An 18165-nucleotide genomic window follows, 5' to 3' on the forward strand; every position below is an offset into this window, starting at 1 on the left:
AGTAGGCTTTGCAGATTCTGCAAATATTTTATATGAAACCTCATATTCTGAATCTCTACATTATTTAGAAGTTTTATGTAAGAACTGTTATTTTGGGCCTTTAAAGGAATCAAATTTTAGTCAGTTTTAGGTCACAGAGGTCAGCTCAGCTCAGCTCTTTTTCTCTAAAACTGACAGTTCGCTTTTCTTTTCTGTTTTTAATCATAGGGGAAAATGTAGAGAAGAAATTTACTAGGGGAGTACATTACTGTCCATTTCACTTCACTTCAAGTGAGAGTGTGGAGGAGGAAAGACTATCCAAATGTGCCTAGTTTAAGTTTAGCAACTGTTTTTGCGTTTTAGGAGAGGCTAACTTTATACAGAAGCACACACCCACGTTCATTACAAATGGAGCAATGACCATGAGCAGCGTATGAAATAGCTGTTGTTTCTGTAGTTATGCAAGACACAAAAACTAGTGATCATTTTCTTTTTCTTGGTAGGTCAGAATTTTGCATCGGTGATTGTGAACCTGGGGAAGGGAGAACATCTGAACTGTTATTCTCATCTTTCTACAACAGCAACTATTTATTTATTCTCTTCCCCTTCTTCTCCCCCACAAAATCTCGCTTCATCAGCATCAGAGTAAATCTAGGCAGCTGATTTCAGGCCAGGTCTTAAGCACAGGGTCTGGAGTAGCCACAGCAATCCTCAGGAGTATTTTTAATGGCTAACAGATCCCAAAGAAGCCATTCCCATTGGACACCATGCCCCTCAGGGTCCATCCCCAAAATCTGTGACCCAAGAAAGAGGCCAGGAATTTAGTTGATTGCTTACCTGTTTAATTATCAACTGTTATAACAGCCACTGCATAAGAAGAGAGATTACAGAAAAACAGAAAAGGCCTGAGAGAAGTCCTCAAAACTCTGTGGGGGGAGAAACTGGTACAGGCAGCCTTTGGGCCCTACCCTGCTTCAAAGGAACAGAGACTTTGCTCTCCTGAATCCACCTGGGCCTGATTCTGCTCTCCCAAGGGGAAAAATGTGATCAGGTTCAATACCAGAAGAGAGTTTTGTCAGATTCCTCACTGGATGGGCTCTGTGAGTCTTTGGAGAAGAGCAGTTTCTCTTGGTTCTTCTGCTAGAGTGGCAGTTCAGCATGCCCTCTGCTCCCTCTTTTGTCATCTGCTGCCACCAAATCACTCAACTGGTTCCCTTGAAGGTTAAACTGGGAAAATGCAGGCCGCACACAGTCTTTCCCCAGTCTCTTTTTTGCAGCCCCAGAAACTAGGCCACCAAATAGCTGCCAGAAACTACTGAATTCAGCCATCCAATAGGCTTAAGTATGGTGGAAAGAGTCAAAACACCTTCAAGCCTTTGAAAATCTGGACTCGTTTCACCCATCCACATGACATCATTGGGTTATGGTCTCGTGGTTACCCACCCACTGAGCGAATAACGCATGGCTCCCTCCGTGCCTTGGGGATGAGGAACCAACTTGCTTCACGAGATGGCACAGAAGCCAGACTTTGAAGGAGAGCAAGAGAGGACCCTCTTTATACATCAATCACATATGGTGCCACCAGCTCCAGATCCACGACTGACCCTTCCAGGGGCTGCTCCACATGGAAATCACGCTGGTGCTGGAGCCCCTGACGAATCTTTTTGCCCCCACGCTGGGGAATGGGTAGTTCCGAGTGATGGGCTGGCAGAGGAGGGGTGAAGAAATAGGGATGCAGAAGTGCCTAAGGGAGAAAAGAAAAGACGGTCATCTGGCCGGCTCTGACCGAGTCCAAGAATGTCTCCAACTATGGCCATATGGGGAGTCCTAGAAAGCCTTCCCCAAGGGGGCGGGGGGGCACTCCAGTTGGATTAGTTTACAGATCATCCATTGGTTGAGGCTTATGGGGAGTATCAGCTGGGGAAGGCTGCTAACAGGCACAAAGGAGATATGGGTCACTCATGTTGGATGAACAAGGTCCTGTACAACCCTAGGCAGGCCCTGTTTCTAACCAACATCTCCATCTCCATTCCTAATTACCAATGGTGTAAATTTAACTACATAATCTCATTCCACCCATGAGTAGTTATTTCACTCCTCCCTTGGGGTGCCACCAAATGAGGCTTTTGCCATGCAATCCCCCTGCCTCATTCACAGAATCTCACATGGGGTGGGGAATGTAATCTCCCTCTTCTAACCTCATGTTTTCCCACTGCTCACTTGGTGTTCTTTTTTTTTTTAATGTTAAGATGGAATAGTTGCATGTTGCCTTTGGATTACTACCATAAGGTGCTCACTGCCTAGAGAAGCATCTTTAGGGAAATGAACAGATAGAGGTGTGCAAAAAATCACAGACAAATATCCACTGCAAAATAGCAAAGCAGGCTGGAGTGCCCCCTCGTGGCGATATAGAATGGACTTGCTTCCTTCTCAATGAGAAAATTTCCCCAAGAAATTTGGAAGAACCCGGTCCCCAGGCTGATTTACAACAAGCATCCAAAAATAAGGATAGAGTCTTTGGCACTCTTAGGGAATTCCAGGGCATAGCCTATTTAGGATCAACTGCTGTGCAAAAGTCCTTGTACAACCACTGCTTATTTTCTCAGCTACAACTTCCTTGCTACATACTAACCATGGACTAGGGAGTGGAAGATGCCCACAAGTGGGAAACCCTAAAGGATCTACATGGCAGGTAACAACCCAGCCTCAGGCCTGGATTGTACTCTTGCTTCCATCTGTAGTTTTGCAGCTGACATTAACCTCCAGAGGCAGTTTTACTAAAGTGGGTCACAACTTCAATCTACCAAACTCTTGGCACCCATCAAAATTCTGTACCTGCTACCTTCTCTGAAATGTGAAAAACGGGCTATTTAAGAAAGCCGAATGGGTCACTGAGCACGTAGCTGGGCTTGGGGAGTCACAAGTGGCTCAAACTATTTCTTAGCTATTCCACATGTAGAACTTACTCAGAAAGCATGTTACTGTCTGCCAATACGCTGCGTACAATTAGTCACTTTGTGCAACTCCACAAAGCTCCTCGCCCTGTTCTTTGCAGGATGCTGTGCCATGCTGGCAACCTCACCATTCCCCCTTACCTGGGCTGCCTGCATACGCTGCTTTGAAGGATAGACCAGGAACTCTTTCAGGAGCTGCACTGCTTGCAGGGAAGCATCAGGCACCACCTGCTCCAAAGGAATGGGCTGCTTCTCTTTGAAGGAGATTTTGTTGTAATCTGGCAACTCTGTAATCTCCTGTCCCCCCAAAAAGATAACAATGGTGGGACTTGGTTCTTGGTTTCTTCACTTTTAAAGGGCCCCGCTCCTCCCCTGGACTTCAGGGCAGATCCTTGGCCTTAATTCCTGCGGGCAAGCTAATGGTTATTGGACCCACCGGCCAGGTCTTTTGATTAGGTGTGCCAAGCACTCGGAGGACACAACACAGCTGCTCAATGTCATTTTCACCAGGGAAGAGCGGAGAATTGTTGAGAAGCTCAGCAAAGATGCAGCCAACAGCCCTGGTTAAAGAGAGAAAAGAGGTTGCAGGATCAGAGGATGAGGGGGAACATTCCTGTCATCCAAACATTCAAGCCCCTCCCTAGCCAGCTTCCTGCTTCTTAGGCAGTGAAAAATATTTCCTTCAATTCTTGATTTCAATATCTTTATTTATTTATATTATTGAGAAGAAGAAAAAAAAATACATAGAAAATGCTTTAGCAAAAAAGTGAAAGAAATACAACAAAGGAAAAAAATGTTAATATGTCATTATAACAGTAAACAATTACAATTCTATATATACTCATCTAATGCAAATATTATTCAAGTATGCATATATTTCTAATACATTTATATGACCATCATGTTTTTTTAACCTACTGCATTTTGTATAACTGAGTCCCATATTTCATTCTACTTGTCCATGCAAAGTCTATGTCTGTAGGCAATCCGCTCGTAAATAGCAAGTGCAATCAGGCCTTCAATCCACTGAATAAATGGGACAAGATTTCAATATGGTTTTGCTCCACGCAATCCTTTTCAACATTCTGTATTGTAGGCTTGCATTTCTTTTGTCTAAGTTTGCATTCCGTTTTGTTTTTCTCATTTGGGAAAGGCCCCCTTTTTCTGAAGGAAGATTCCTTTTCACCAGGTTTCCTTAACACTGTTGATTAATCAGGATGGCAGTAATAACACTCTTCCTGATCTAGGGGATATATTACAGCTAAGTGTTGATTATTGTGATTCTGAGTAATTTCCAAGCACTTTGGAGAAACTGAACTTTTTTTTTTTTTTTAAACTCTCCTTCTCAATTTGCCTTTTTACCTGATAATTTCCTCTCTTGAAATCAAGTATAATTGTGTTGGATTCCCTTGGCAATTTTCCACCTACATACCAATTATATCTGGTGGCACTGTGGTCAAGGCTTTCAGTCAGTTCAACAATTTCATCTCTAACACTCCAGGGTTGCCCTTTTCAAAAAGCCCAGAGATGGAACAGTCCAGACTCATGAAAGGAAAGAGGACAAAGACACTCACCACAGGTCTACACCTTCATCATACTTCCGAGCACCGTACAACAGTTCAGGAGCCCGATACCACCTAATTGAGAAGAGCACACAAATCATATTATACATAGCTCAGTTCATCTCACACAATGGGACTGAACTACAGTCCCAACAATTTTCAAGTCTAGTGCCAACAAGACTCCAGAGCCTTCTTAACACTTAGGACAGACTTCAAAGATCTTGGAATAAGGTCTGGATGGAGAATTTAGGACCCCTCAGTATGTTGTTGAACTATCTTGTCCAACTTCCATTACCACTGAACTTGCTGGCCGTGGCTACTAGGAATTGGAGATGCAAGCATTTTCCAGTTTGGTTCTCTCTTCCTTGGTTGAACGTTCAAGTCCACACCCCATGCCCATTCCAATTTACCTGGTGGCCACTTGATGGCTATACAGCCTCTCTCCATCACTGGTGAATACACGGGCCAAACCAAAATCAGCAATTTTCAATTGCCCTGTAGAACTGATCAGCAAATTGGCTGGTTTCAGATCCTGAAAGGACAAGACAAGAATTTGAAAACATCTTAGAAACTAAGGAAAAGGCAAAGAATGGGATGCACAGCATCAATGGGTCAAAGGACAAGATGTGATCTTTCTGGGAGAAGGAAGCCATCCTATGGTCAAACTTGACCCGGCCTCACCCGGTGCATAATAGAGTTGGCATGGCAGAAAGCCACCCCCTTGAGCAGCATCAGCATGTAGCCTTTCACTTGGGCTTCAGTAAGAGGCTGCTCAGAGTTGCGGATCACCTCGGACAGATCGGACAGCATGTACTCAAATACTAGCACAAACCCTGTGCCATGGGGGAAAACATCTTTCAGTTGCACCACCTAGAAGACAGAAATTAGACAAGTTGGATTCCATATTGGGTGGCCTGTCCCACAACTGACATCATGAAGATTTGATTAGGCTTCCTGACTCGGTATAGGGAGTTAAGTGACTGAATATAGAACAGAACATGAGCCATCTGAAGGTTTTTGCAAAGCCTGAAGTTATATTATTCCCCCCAACACCTGTCTTTATGCTGGATACATTTCACTGAGCTTCTTTAAGCTGGTCACGTAATAAGTAATGATTGCACTGCTATTATTTGGCAAAATCCTCTCTTTGCATTTTGCATCTAGTTGAACCAGGAGGTTGTGATGGAAGCAGGCCACTTAGTGCTGAAAGGTTATTAACTGTAACTTGAAGACAGTGGCTAGAATCTTACAAGGAGAACCAGAGGTGGAAAAGGCAAAAGTACTGGTAAAAGTTCAAAATGCTGCAGGCGGTACTGCTACCAATATTGATTATGATCACTTCATTGATGTTCTGTTTATTCCCCCATATTCGTTTTGTTTGCAAGGTAGGGAAAACTGATTTTTAAATAAAGCTCTGAATGATTTGCGTAATTCTCAGACTGTTGTCAGCATTCAGAACTACTTTTAGTCAAGCCATACAGCAGCATGCAGTCAGTCCCATAAAGAGGAAATCTTCCAAAGATCTTGTAAGGGCTCTCTGCCTTATCCTGCTTCTTCCAGTATCAAGTGGACTGGAACTGGATACATACAGTATCTAGAGCTAGAGGAAAGAGAAGGGACTAAATCTCCTGAGAGGTTTCCCCCACCCCTTCCCACCTTCCCCAGGTTTAGAATAAGCTAACAACCTTTAGCGTGCTCTGCTCTATAGCAATCTGGAACATCCAGCACATTCTCCACCACCAAGCAAGAAAGCAATAATATCAACCCCACCTCCATGTTGGAGGTACATGAATGCATAGTTTTCTAAGCTTTAAACAAGGGCTCAGGAAACCTTCATACAGCAGTTGCAACTAGAAAATATTCTGATATGAGATCAAAGAATATTGTTGCTTTTTTTTTTTAGAAAACTGATATAGCCGCCTATCCTAAATACCAAAACAATATAAAAACCAATTAAAAATATATTACAGGAAAAAAATAATCAAGGTGCTACAGAACAACTCCATAAATTCCACATGTATCTGGCGTCCCTAACATCCTGGCCTTAACACTTGGGGGAAAAGCCAAGTTTTAATGACCTTCCAAAGGCCAAGAGGGTCAGTTTCTAGCCCTCGTGTCTGTGAAGAAACAGTTTAAGAAGGCTCCACATGAATGTTCCACTGATCTATAAGGATGAAACAGTCCTCATACTGTAGGTCTTTATCAGCCTATTCCTACCCCACAGCTCCTTTTCCAGACACGACAAAATCCCAAACAATTCAAATAAAGATTTTTAAAATGTCACTATCCAAACTCTAGGAAGAATATAAACTAAATAAGAGTAATGCTAGATTGCCCACAATGTACTCTTTGAATTGCACTGCACTGGACTAGTGTGGAGTTTCAGAATCCTTGCCTTCAAAAATGCATGGCTTTATGACATCAGATCAACTTCAATCATCTAAGATACTTCACTGCGTTATTATGGTTTAATTATGGTTTATTGAGCAAGCCATTTACTCCTTTATTGTCCATTATTTGTGTATCGCCACAATTCCACATGCATAGGTGGTTCACAAACCTAAGTCATAAAGGAGTAAAACCATAAAACCACATCATCACACTTATTTAAAACAATTCAAAATTAAGGGAATATACTGCCAAACAGATGGCAAGCAAAGCACAAATGTTAATCTCCGAGGCCTTGTTGGGAACAGCCCCATTTCAACAACTTTCTGGAAGAGGATTAAAGTAAGTCTTGGGGGAGCTTATGCCAAAACATTGGAGCAGCCATGGAGCAGCCCTGCCTCTGTGCCTCTGTCACCTCCCCGGTTAAGGATGCCCAGAGCACCCTCTCACAAGCAGAATGACAGCCAGCCAGAGTCACCCTGGAAGAGAATCAATCACATTTATTTCTGAACTGGTCAACCACTTTAGTCAGACAATGCCAAGAAGTGTACAAAAGCAACAGCCACAGCCAAAGCAACCATAACAATTGCATACTGTAATATACAGCCACACACCCTAACAGGAATCATACGACAGGAAAAAATTACAATTTGTGCAATAGTCCTGGCTCCAGGAGCTCTACAGCATTCATGTCCCTCTCTCTCAGCCCAACCCACCTCACAGGGTGGTTGTTAGACATGTTAGACAAGCAGGAGAATTAGGTATGTTTGGATGGACGGACAGATAGATAGAAAAAGGTGGGATAAAAATCTAATAATAATAATAATTATAGCCAGTTTTTACCTGCTTCTGGAAGATCAAGGGAATGGGAACAAGTTGTTTCAGTGGAGGGGAAGATTATGGCAAAGTCACAATGGCTGAGTTCACCAATAACCTTTATCTGAATTCCCAACACCCTCCTCCAGGTTATTATACTTTAGTGTACACATAAACCAGGCTAATTTGTTCTGAAAACTTAGCTTATTGGAGTCCTAGCCTGAGATGGAACTCAAAAAGGCCGGTCCAGTGTAGCTCATGGACTGTCACTTCCACAAGCAACTCACATGCTGGTTTTCCTCAATCTCCTGCAGAGCCTTGATCTCCCGCAGGGCTTGGTTGGGGATCCCATCCTCCAGCTTGCGGAGAGCCACTTTCTTCAGGGCCACAGTCTCCCCAGTCTGCCAGGGAAGAGAGCAAAATAAAAACCAGAAGCAGATGTTTGTCCCCAGACCTTGAGAAAAAAGCAAAGAACTTGGCACACTGGCCTCTGAGGCCATGAGGACTTCCACTTACTTCTATGTTCTTGGCTTTGAAAACAATGCCATGGGCTCCCTCTCCGATGCGGCCAAGAATACTGTATTGATCCATGCTGGCCTCTCATAATGGAAACAGACAAAGAAATCATAGCTCATGTGTCCCAGCAGGGCACTCATGAATTCTTATTAAATAACACGTGCTCCGTCTTTCCTTTTTTCTTTATAAAATGTGTATCCCACCTTTCTATCCAAAGCTAACATTAGATGGCTAACTTGACCCCCCCAAAAGGAAATACAATTTAAAACAATCAAAATTAGCTTTGAAATCTATATAAAACTACCAACAGTTCAGAAGGCTCAATATAAAGAGCTACATGTCTCTTGACAAACTTTCAAATAACAAAAAGAGCAGGATCACCTCTCATCTTGCAAGCTGCAGATTTCTATTGATATGTACCTGCACTATTTTTGAAACCGGACCACCTGATTTGGCTTCCAGCAAAGGAAACGTAACTCACTGAAGAAATGCAATTAAGAAAACATATTATAGCCTTTACAAAATCAAAATTCCTAAATCGGGAATCCATTTTAGATAAATCAGTTTTAAAAACACTGATTTTAAGAGTTAAATCTTTGACACAATCTTTCTGCATTTGTTAAATGATGTGAATAAATCAGTGGTTCATTCATTCATTCATTCATTCATTTGATTTAATTTGTATGGCCTCCCATTTCAACAAGTGACTCTGGGCAGCAAACATAAAATGAATTAAAAACAAATTTCCAGCATAATACAAAAATTAGAATGCACACAGCAGCCAAGGAAAATATTCTAGAAGGCTATGAAGACCTGTTCCCCCAGGCCTGCACATATATATTTGGGATAGGAGTATAATGGTGCCTTGGTTTTATGTAATGGTTTTAATTTTGTTGAGTTTTTTTCTGTTTTCTTTATGTAGCTGTTGTTAGCCACCCAGGGTTATATTGTATAAGATGAGCGGTCATATAATACTGTAGGTAAATCTGAATTCTCTCTGCTACAACACATACACAGACTGGCAAGATTTTTAAAAGTCAGAATACTTCCTGGTGGTGTAGAAGAGAGATTTCAACCATACTGAAGTAAACTTCCAAAATGCATCATAGGATATTATTTATTAACTAGATTACCTTATGGATTTCTCCAACGTTGATTTCAAGACTCTTTCACAAGGTATTATAGGAGCAAAGTCAGAGTGTTCTTTTAATTCTTACATATTCCTTTTCCAGAAAAATAAAACAAACATAAAGAAGTCAATATATAAAGGTTCCATTTAAACAGGATAAGAATGCAACAACTGCAAACCATATTGTATGAGATGGGAGTTCAAGTTCAACATCAATCAGAATATAACAAGAATTAATTCCTCAAAAATTTGTGATGAAAAGCTTGTTTTCATTAAAATATTAAAAAGCAGAATAATCTCTTTTTTAAGTGTGCAATTTTTTTTGGGGGGGGGCATTATTTCCTTGGTGAGTGAAGTAATTTGCTCAGTAACTGGGACCTGGTTTATCTAAAATACAGCTCTGGCATATACTTTAGAAAGAAATACATGCAGAAAACCTACCCCAAATATATAAAGACTGATTTCCCCAGAAATTTGAGTTAAAATGCTATTAGGATAGTTGCTTTAAAGAAGTTAACTACCAAATTCTTTTGTACATGCCAGGATGATTCCATCATCCACCTCACCATCTCACCAATTTTTAACCCAAAGCATGGACACAGGAAGCAGTTTTAATCATGAAAACAGCTCTCCTGGATTAGATCTAGATCAATATATTACTGGTCCCTGAATCGCCTGCAAACAAGACTCCACAGCAACAGTGCTCTCTCCCTTCTCGACTGCCCCAAACATATTCAGTGGCATACTGCTGTTGGATATGGAGGCTCCTTGTTTTATGAAATATTTAACCACCACCAATATTGACTGTTTGCAAGTATACCTAAGATATTTTCAGAGCTATCGAAGTTTACGATATGGCACCACAACATACTGAAGCAATAAACGGGACGGATTCTAGTTATACGCTGCGTGAATTCCTGAATCTCCTGCCAGTCCAACTGGGCAATTCCCCAGGATCTAACCGCACGAGACAAAAACCTCCCTCTACCCGCTTTCTCGCCGAGGGGCGCGCTCATATATATAACACGCGAAAGGGGTAAGTCGCCTTTTTTCTCCCTTAACCGAAGGTTCTAGTGCGCTGCCTTTCCTAATGCAGAGCACCTCGGTGGTTGTCTGCATCCTTTTCAAGAAAAGTCTGGCTACCCAATTTGTTCTCCCACCTCAAGCGGTTAAAGGCATAGACTCTGTAAGGGGAAAAAAGCAGGCGGGGTCGTAATTCAGAGCGCGCCACCCCCCGCTCCCCGTCGCCTCACGCAAAGCCCTACAAACCCCTCCTTATCCCGCGGAGGACGCACGCTCAGGGCCACCTAAAGGACTCCCAGGAGACCGGTGCACGGCTCGGCCACCCGGCCCCGCTTTCCCCGACCGGCTCCCTGAAGAACCGGGACGCTGCTCAGCCAAAGAATCCCCGCCGGCCGTTTCCCAGCATGCCGCGCGCTCCCGCAAGTGGAATCTCCTCGGCGTTTCGAAGAGAGTTCAGGTTCTCCTGCGGGGTTTCTCAGCCTCGGCGGCTTTAAGATGTGGGCGCTTCCACTCCCAGAATTCCGTGCTGGCTGGGGAATTCTGGGAGTCGAGGTCCACACAGGTGGTTGAGAAACACAGCTCTATGGCAAATAGCCGCTTCGCTTCCTTCGCGTACGAGCCTGCTGCGAGGGAAACAGGCGCAGAAACTCAGTGAAGCACGTTTGGAGATTCCCACTCACCCCCCCGCTTTTGGAAAAATAAGTCAACCTCTCCTAAAGAAGTTAGGGGTTGGGTTTGTTCGTTTGTTCGTTTTAATCTTAGAGCTACCAGATCTGAGTTGCAAAGATCCACATAGCCACTGCGGGGGTTTTCACCCTTGGCAACTTTAAGATGGGTGGACTTCGCATGGGGAATTCTGGGAGTTGGAGTCTACACATCTTAAAGTTGCCAAGTTTGAAAAACACTGCCCTAGAGGGAAGTAAAGGGCCCCACAACGCTCACCCCTCTCTGCCGCCACTTTGTGTTCGACCGGATTTGTGCAGTAGAGATCTGAGCTCTTCTTCTGGCACCGTTCGTCTTTTTTCAACCTCTGCTTTTAAAAAAAAAAAAATCTCCTGTATTTACATGTCTTTGGGCAAGCAATTCCTGCAGGTTACAGCAAAGCGAGGAGTTTTCTGTCCTGCCACGGCCTCAGACTGTCCTAGCGAAGGGACGCGATGAGTTCCAGAAACTTCCCTTGGAAGAGACCCGCATAAGATCGCGCTCTGTTACTGGTTCATTTTGGCATATAGTCCAAAATGCAGAGAGGAAGGAGGCTTCGCACATCCGATGCCTTGGATTTTTTTTTTTTTTTAAAGAACAGGGATGTAACTTACACATCTCCGTGGATCACAGGGCTCGGCTAAAACCCCAAGGCGTGGGCATGTTACTTAAGCTTAGTCTATTTCCCCTCCTCGGGATAAAGACTACAGATCACTACACATTTGGGGTGAATAAAAGGCTCCCAAGCCTTAAGGCTGCAGGATGTCGAACTGAGGTCGATAAATTGTAATTCACCCCACGTGATGAAAACACTGCAAAAAAAAAAAAAAAAAAGCTGTTGAACAAGTGTTTAGGTTGCCTGCATACTTTGGCCACCCTTGCTTCAAGCGTGAAAGAGTCTAATCGGAACCGGAAATGATAGCTGCGTGAGTGGCTTTTTTAATCTATCTCTACGCCAGGCAGTCGGCTTGCCGCGGGTTATAGAGACAGGACCGCGTTGCCCAGCAACCCAACTCCAACAGTTCCTGAAGGTTTCCTTTCTTAAAGCAAACCTCCCCAAAGGAAGTTTGCGTGTGAGAGCTTTCGAGTTCTCCAAAAGTCTGGGAGGTACAGAAGACAAGGCGAGCATTGGAGGAACAAGAATTAGAACACAATTAAAAAGTACTCATTAATTCTTGGACTTCTCTGCTTTTCCCCATTTAAACTGAAGAAGAATTCTGGAACACTTAGGCCCATTCTCTTATGTAGTTGATCCTAATAAATATTATCACCCCTTGGTGGATTTTAGATATTACCACCCATAAATAGGGCTCTCCCTTCCTATAGATGGCCTTTCAGATGTTGTTGAACTACAACTCTGGTGGCTGTGTCCTTGGTGGATGAAGTATTGGGAACGAGATCAAGTGAGCAATGCCTCCCCACCACCCACCGCCGGTGAAAGTATGTATTATAATTTTCATCATGGGAAGATGGCTTCTTTTTTCTTTCGCCTTGTCTGAAATCCAGGATCACCAGAAGTGCTTCACTTGCCACCTGCTGCCATTAGAGCCGTACAGAACTCCAGTTCCAAAGACAGGTATCAGCCTCTGAGTTGACTGAGGATCTCTTGCAGAAGGATAATGATGGAAGCCCCATAGAGTAGGGGCTTTCAAACTTTTTCAGGCCACAAACCTGTTAGTTTTTTAGTGTTTTTTTTTAACTCCCCAAAACTCCCAACGAAGAGGCAAAGGAGCATTCCCAGGCTGCATGTTTGTAACTCCCAGGCAGAATATGACTCCTTTCAAAATCAGATGTAATCCACCTTTCAGGCTCGATTTCCAAACTTGTAATATTTCTACTTTATCCCAATTTAAGCTTCAGTTTCTTAGATCTCACCCACCCCAATATTGCCCTCAGGTACCAGACCAATTTCAACTGCATCTGTGGAATCTTTATACTGATAAAACCTCAACTCGCTTCTCCCAGGGGTTGAAATGTTGGATATCACAGGGAAGTAGATGAAACCTTGAAGTATCTCAATTCACCATGGCAAAAGTGATGGTGGTGGAGTTCCCTCCAGCATATTCTGGACTCATCCTCCTACATCACCTTGTGTGTGTGCCTTCAAGTCAGTGCTGATTCCTGGCGACTCTCTAAACAAGTCCCTGCAGTTTTCTTGGCAAGCTTTTCAGAAGCGATTTGCCCTTGCCTACTTCCTAGGGCTGAGAAAGAAGAACTGGTCCAGGGTCCCCCAGCTGGCTTTGTGCCTAAGATGGGACTATCAGTTAAGACTATCGGATTTGCCCTACTAAATGTCCTATGACAGATGGTGGAAATGTATTCTATTGGTTCACCTGGATTTTAATATGGTGATATTCTTTCTCACCTGCGATTTGGGATGGGACTAGGTGATGTAGGAGAGCCACTTTGGAGTTGTGGTTAAGGCACCAGGCTAGAAACCAGGAAACTGTGAGTTCTAGTCCCCAGATTATTTTGAATTTAGGATGTTAGCTATGCTACCCAATGTTATGTCAGATCTGTTAGGTCTTTCCTCCACCTCTACATCCAATAATTACTGAAAATGCTGAAAAGGACCAATCATCTTTTTTGCTGTACTAAGTCTCTCAGTGTTGCTTCTTACATTCCTCAAGTACTGTACTTGTGGAGCATGAGGAGGCTAAGAGGCAATACCAAGGTTACCTTGCATGGTGAAGACAACATAATTTGCCTTAACAAGGCAAATCAAAGGCACCTTATGCTCAGTCTAGGTATTAGACCAATCTAGTTTGCTAAGCAGAACATCATAAGATACTTTGTCAAAAGTTTTGCTGACATCAAGATAAATGTCTACATTCTACTCGTCAGACTAATCTTGCATAACTAGGGAAGTGACCTGTTCAAAACATGAAATAAAGATAGTCTGACAAAGCTTCTCCATGACAAATCCATGCTGACTTCTAGTAGTTAGCAAACTATTTTCAAGGGGTTTACAGATAGTTTTTAAAATTTGCTCCAGAATCTTCCCAGTTATTAATGTCAGACTGACTGGCTTGTAGTTCCCCAAGTCTTTTGGGGGGATAGGGATGTTTGCCATCCTCCCCTCATCTGGGATCTCACCTATTCTCCAGATTTTTCAAAAATAATGGCTAGAGATTTGGCCAGATCTTCATCAGCTTCCTTAGTAGCTTTGATGCATTCTATCTGGCCCTGAAAATCTGAATTCAATCAAGGTCAATAAATATTCCTTAACTATGTTTGTCAAACTTATTCCTTGCCTGGGAATTGGAATTGTTTTCCATTGCTTTCTTCATATTTGTCTAGTGGAACAAATTCCTTTTCTCAACGACTGAGCCAAAGTAGGAATTGAGTAACTTTTTTTTTTTTTTTTGGTCTGTTTGCATTCTTCACTGAACAATTAATATTGTTTTGTTTTGTTTTTTTGTTCTGTTTTAAACATAGCCATTGGTCCATTCTGAGCTTATATTTTCCTGACACCATCTCTACCTCTAGGTGCTGAACCTTGGTGACCTGTCTACTCTCAAAATCGTTCCTTTTAAGATTTTCTCCTCACCTTTCTGTGCAGACACACTGACTTCTTCTGCTCTCTTCCATTTTTCATTCCTGGGCGGGATTGTTTGAATTTGTCTACCAACAAATGGCAGAGTATTTCAGGTCTCCAATCTCTAATATTTCATATTTCTTTAAAATATCTGAATATTGTGTTTGGAATACACTGTCTATAGCTTCTCTTTATTTGAGTGGTCAGTGGTGGACAACAATAGGTTTTTCTTTTATTATTTTATTCTCTCTTTCTCTAATTTTAACCTGGATGCTCTCAATGGCACCATTGTATTCATTCACTTGGATTTCTATGCAATGTATATATTTTTTAATACACAGTGCAACTTTACTCCCTTTCTATTGCTTCTCTTGTGATTGAATCTGAAGTAAGTGCTGGAAGAGAAATGCTAAACCTTTTTAGTATGGTATGGCAGTTGGATCTGGCAAAATGTAGTTGACAGTGTCTCATGAGTGGCATACCAAATGTTTATTGAAAGCTATCTACCGTAAGAGTGTAATGTGGTTCTGCTTCAAAGAGCCCTAGAGAGATGGAGCTGTATTGGGGCGGGGGGGATGCTTTGAACAAGATCTGCTGAGACACAGCATCTGCTTTTCTGAAAAGAGTAATCATAATGGAGATTCCACCTCTGAACACGTACAGCTTGCAATTCCTGCCATCAAAGCCAATCCTCATCCTCATCCTTCTGATTATAGAAGGAAAAAATGCAGCATTTAGAGATGAAAGTCTCATCTCTCCTAATCTCAGTGAAAAGGTAGTCTGGATGTGCTCAAGGGAACAATGTCCCTAATAACTTCATGCACTTAAAAAAAATAAAAGCCCTATTGATGGAAAATGTAGCTTACATTCCAGGCAAGTCAGTTTTCCCCTATGGGCTTTTTGAAACCCCAGTACTAGTCTACTACTAGTTGCTATACTAGCAAAGCTCTAGTTTCAGTATAAGCCAGCCATCACAAAGCCCCATTAAGCAACTGAACAGCTAGAGCCTATACATACCTGGCCTAATTAATAAATTGTGCACACACTTTGTCATTATTCTCACTTCAGTGATACTGGGTCATAGCAAACCTAGATTTGTCTAGGAAGACATTTTAGCACATTTTGCTCCTCACACCCTCATTTTTAATTGACACCAGAGCTTACATTGACAATTACAATTCCTACTGTACATTGGTGAAAATGGTGTTTAACAGTGGAAAAACCTATTAATTCAGAATGAGGATGAGGAAGAAGAGGGTGGAAAGCATAACTGAGCGAGTATTCATAACTCCAATTAGAGATAGAAGGATGGATTCAGAGCAGGCCCAAGACATTTTTCTATTCGAGACAAAGGACAAATCAGTGTCCCCTCATTCCACCAACTGGTAGTTGAATCTTATTGCAGTGCTGATGGTAGCACAAGCGGACATGTACCTTTGTCTGTCAACCTCATCTCAGTTACCCGGCTGTGGCTAATGATGGAACTGGTCCTGGGAAGAAGAAAACAATGGGATTCACTAGTACCCATCACTCCCCACCAATAATATCTGCAATCTCTCTCTCTCTCTCTCTCTCTCTCTCCATCCATCCATCCATCATCTTTTGGATCTGCAAACTGGGGGAGGGGCACTAAGATTGAAAAATAAAATATGCTGGTACTGGCCATGTAGCTCCAGAGTAGGGAAATTAAGAGATAAAGGCAACGAAATATCAGAAATTTCAGCTATAAATTCATATCTAGCACAGTATAACCACATCTTACTTCTGCACATGTGTTTTCATACAGAACATATTGCAAATCGAAGGTAAATCAGAATATGCTTTAATAATAAAAGAAAAGTTTCCTAGCCCTCATTGTTTTATAACAGCAGCAATAAAATGTGTGTCACCAATCCTGGGACAGCAAAATGGGCACGACTATCTGAGTAGCACAGGACATTCAAGTACATCCCTTTAATTTGCATGTGTGTACTGGCATTTCTTTTTTTGACTTTCTGGATATCAGAGTTGAAGAGCTACAGAAATCTCTAGCTGCATCCTTTGTGGGTCCGATTTTTTAACACTTCATCCCAAAGTGAGAAACGGTGAAGGCAAAGAAAGGAAGACTATCAAAGCTGGCTCATCTCCTAGCAAAAGTGGTATCAGATACAAAATCTGGAGGAGGCAGCCTTACGTGGGTGTAGCAGGAGGGCTCTTTGGACAGAAAATATAAAGGAGAAAAGCGCAAAGAGGCAGTCTGGAGCTCTCATACACAGATACACGTGTACGCATATATCAGTCAAAGCAAAGCTGAAGAATAGACAGACTCAAAATCTCGCACAGATACTGAGACATCTGCTGGGTTGCAGGAGGAGGGCTGGCAGCCAGAACTTTTGGTTCCAGCCCCAAATCTGGCTGAGAGCGCAGTTGAGTTGCAAGATTGTAAGGGGGTTATGATCAGGGCAGATCAAAGCTGCCAGAACAGTTACTTTGGTTCCAGAACTGTGAGCACCCAGAACATTTTTCTTCATCTCTTCCAAGTAAGAGAATTAATCAGAACAAAGAGAAGGATGCTTCCAGGCTCCAGGGACCCTGCTGCCATGGCTGGGACAGAGAGGTGAGAAAACTTCAGCACCAAGGACAGGATCACAGGTAAGAGATGAGAAATATGTACATGAGGAATGGGGCCTGGGGGACTATTAAAGTTTGTTTAGACTGTTGTAGGTCATGATTTAAGGGAGAAGTGGCAGGCAAATAATAAACCATATCAATATTTTATGGAACAAACTAGCCATTTTAAAAATGTCTCAATTTTTCAAGCAAAATTACAGTTCCATTTAGCATTGCTCCTGACAATTCTCCGTAAGAGAAAAACTTGAAAGCTTAGAACATTTATTACATACCTGTTACATAATAAGAGATTGTTTCTTCTGTATTTCTGTCCTCTTTTACACTTCATCCCATCTTAAGAGGGGAGAAAGATACTCATAAGGAGCACAATGGGCAGAGTATTTTGATGGATTGAAAAAACCAGATCGAATCTTTGATACTCTCAATGCAGAGGGGCAAAGTTCCCAAGTTAGGATTAAGGTTAGTTCCTAACCTATCTCACCAGCATGTTCAACAAGGATAACATAATACAGCAGGAGAAACACATTCTGAACTCTTTGGTATAGAACAGTGTCACTGTCACATTTTAATCCCTGCATGAGTAACAAATCCAGGACTTTGATTTTATTTGCACAAGATGTTCAATGAAGCTTCCTTGAAAAGTCCTCGTACAAGGCATTGACCAATTCACTGCATTTTCATTTGGCTAGATGCTGCTTATGGTAACAGTTGAAGTCACTAACCAACCAATATCTCCTTTTCTACTTTTTTAAAGTATTCTAAATAACACAACCCATTGTTTATATAGTGTCTTTTTTAGCCTTTTACTGTATAGCACACAGGTATGTGCATACAAGAGCTCAAGAATCTTAGAAGTTTATGAGAGCTAGACTTCATGTTCGTCATTGTGTGTTAAATACTCTCATCTCTGGAAGCAGATCTTTCTCTATACAGGTACATTTGAGAATT

General features: G+C 42.2%; 1 protein-coding gene across 7 annotated transcripts; it reads right to left on the reverse strand.

Moving 5' to 3' along the window:
- Positions 1–810: 810 nt before the first annotated feature.
- Positions 811–11496, reverse strand: CDK20 (cyclin dependent kinase 20). 7 transcript variants are annotated; one of them, XM_088137825.1, is made up of 10 exons: positions 11310–11496; positions 9349–9438; positions 8216–8296; positions 7987–8100; positions 5177–5365; positions 4906–5027; positions 4508–4570; positions 3370–3493; positions 3075–3230; positions 811–1723 (listed from the first exon to the last, which is right to left on the reverse strand). In XM_088137825.1, exons 3-10 carry the CDS (start codon positions 8288–8290, stop codon positions 1535–1537), a joined length of 1032 nt encoding a protein of 343 aa, XP_087993951.1. In that variant the 5' UTR covers positions 8291–8296; positions 9349–9438; positions 11310–11496; the 3' UTR covers positions 811–1534. The 7 variants fall into 7 exon arrangements, with proteins under 7 accessions (XP_087993951.1, XP_087993950.1, XP_015746446.1 ...); XM_088137824.1 differs by lacking the exon at positions 11310–11496 and adding an exon at positions 10652–10909; XM_015890960.3 differs by lacking the exon at positions 11310–11496 and adding an exon at positions 10614–10909.
- Positions 11497–18165: the final 6669 nt, after the last annotated feature.

This window comes from Python bivittatus, unplaced genomic scaffold, assembly GCF_059951505.1.
Source record: "Python bivittatus isolate LINGU-HERP-01145 unplaced genomic scaffold, Pbiv_v1 ctg000220_np1212, whole genome shotgun sequence".
Lineage (NCBI taxonomy): Eukaryota > Metazoa > Chordata > Lepidosauria > Squamata > Pythonidae > Python > Python bivittatus.

Excerpts from the sequence above, each read along its gene's own strand:
- CDK20 (XM_088137825.1), bottom strand. The coding sequence starts at position 8,290 with ATGGATCAATACAGTATTCTTGGCCGCATCGGAGAGGGAGCCCATGGC. Across the intron at positions 5,366-7,986 it reads AGATTGAGGAAAACCAGCAT|GTGGTGCAACTGAAAGATGT; the intron begins GTGAGTTGCTTG and ends TCTGTCTTCTAG. Across the intron at positions 4,571-4,905 it reads AGCCATCAAGTGGCCACCAG|GTGGTATCGGGCTCCTGAAC; the intron begins GTAAATTGGAAT and ends CTTCTCAATTAG.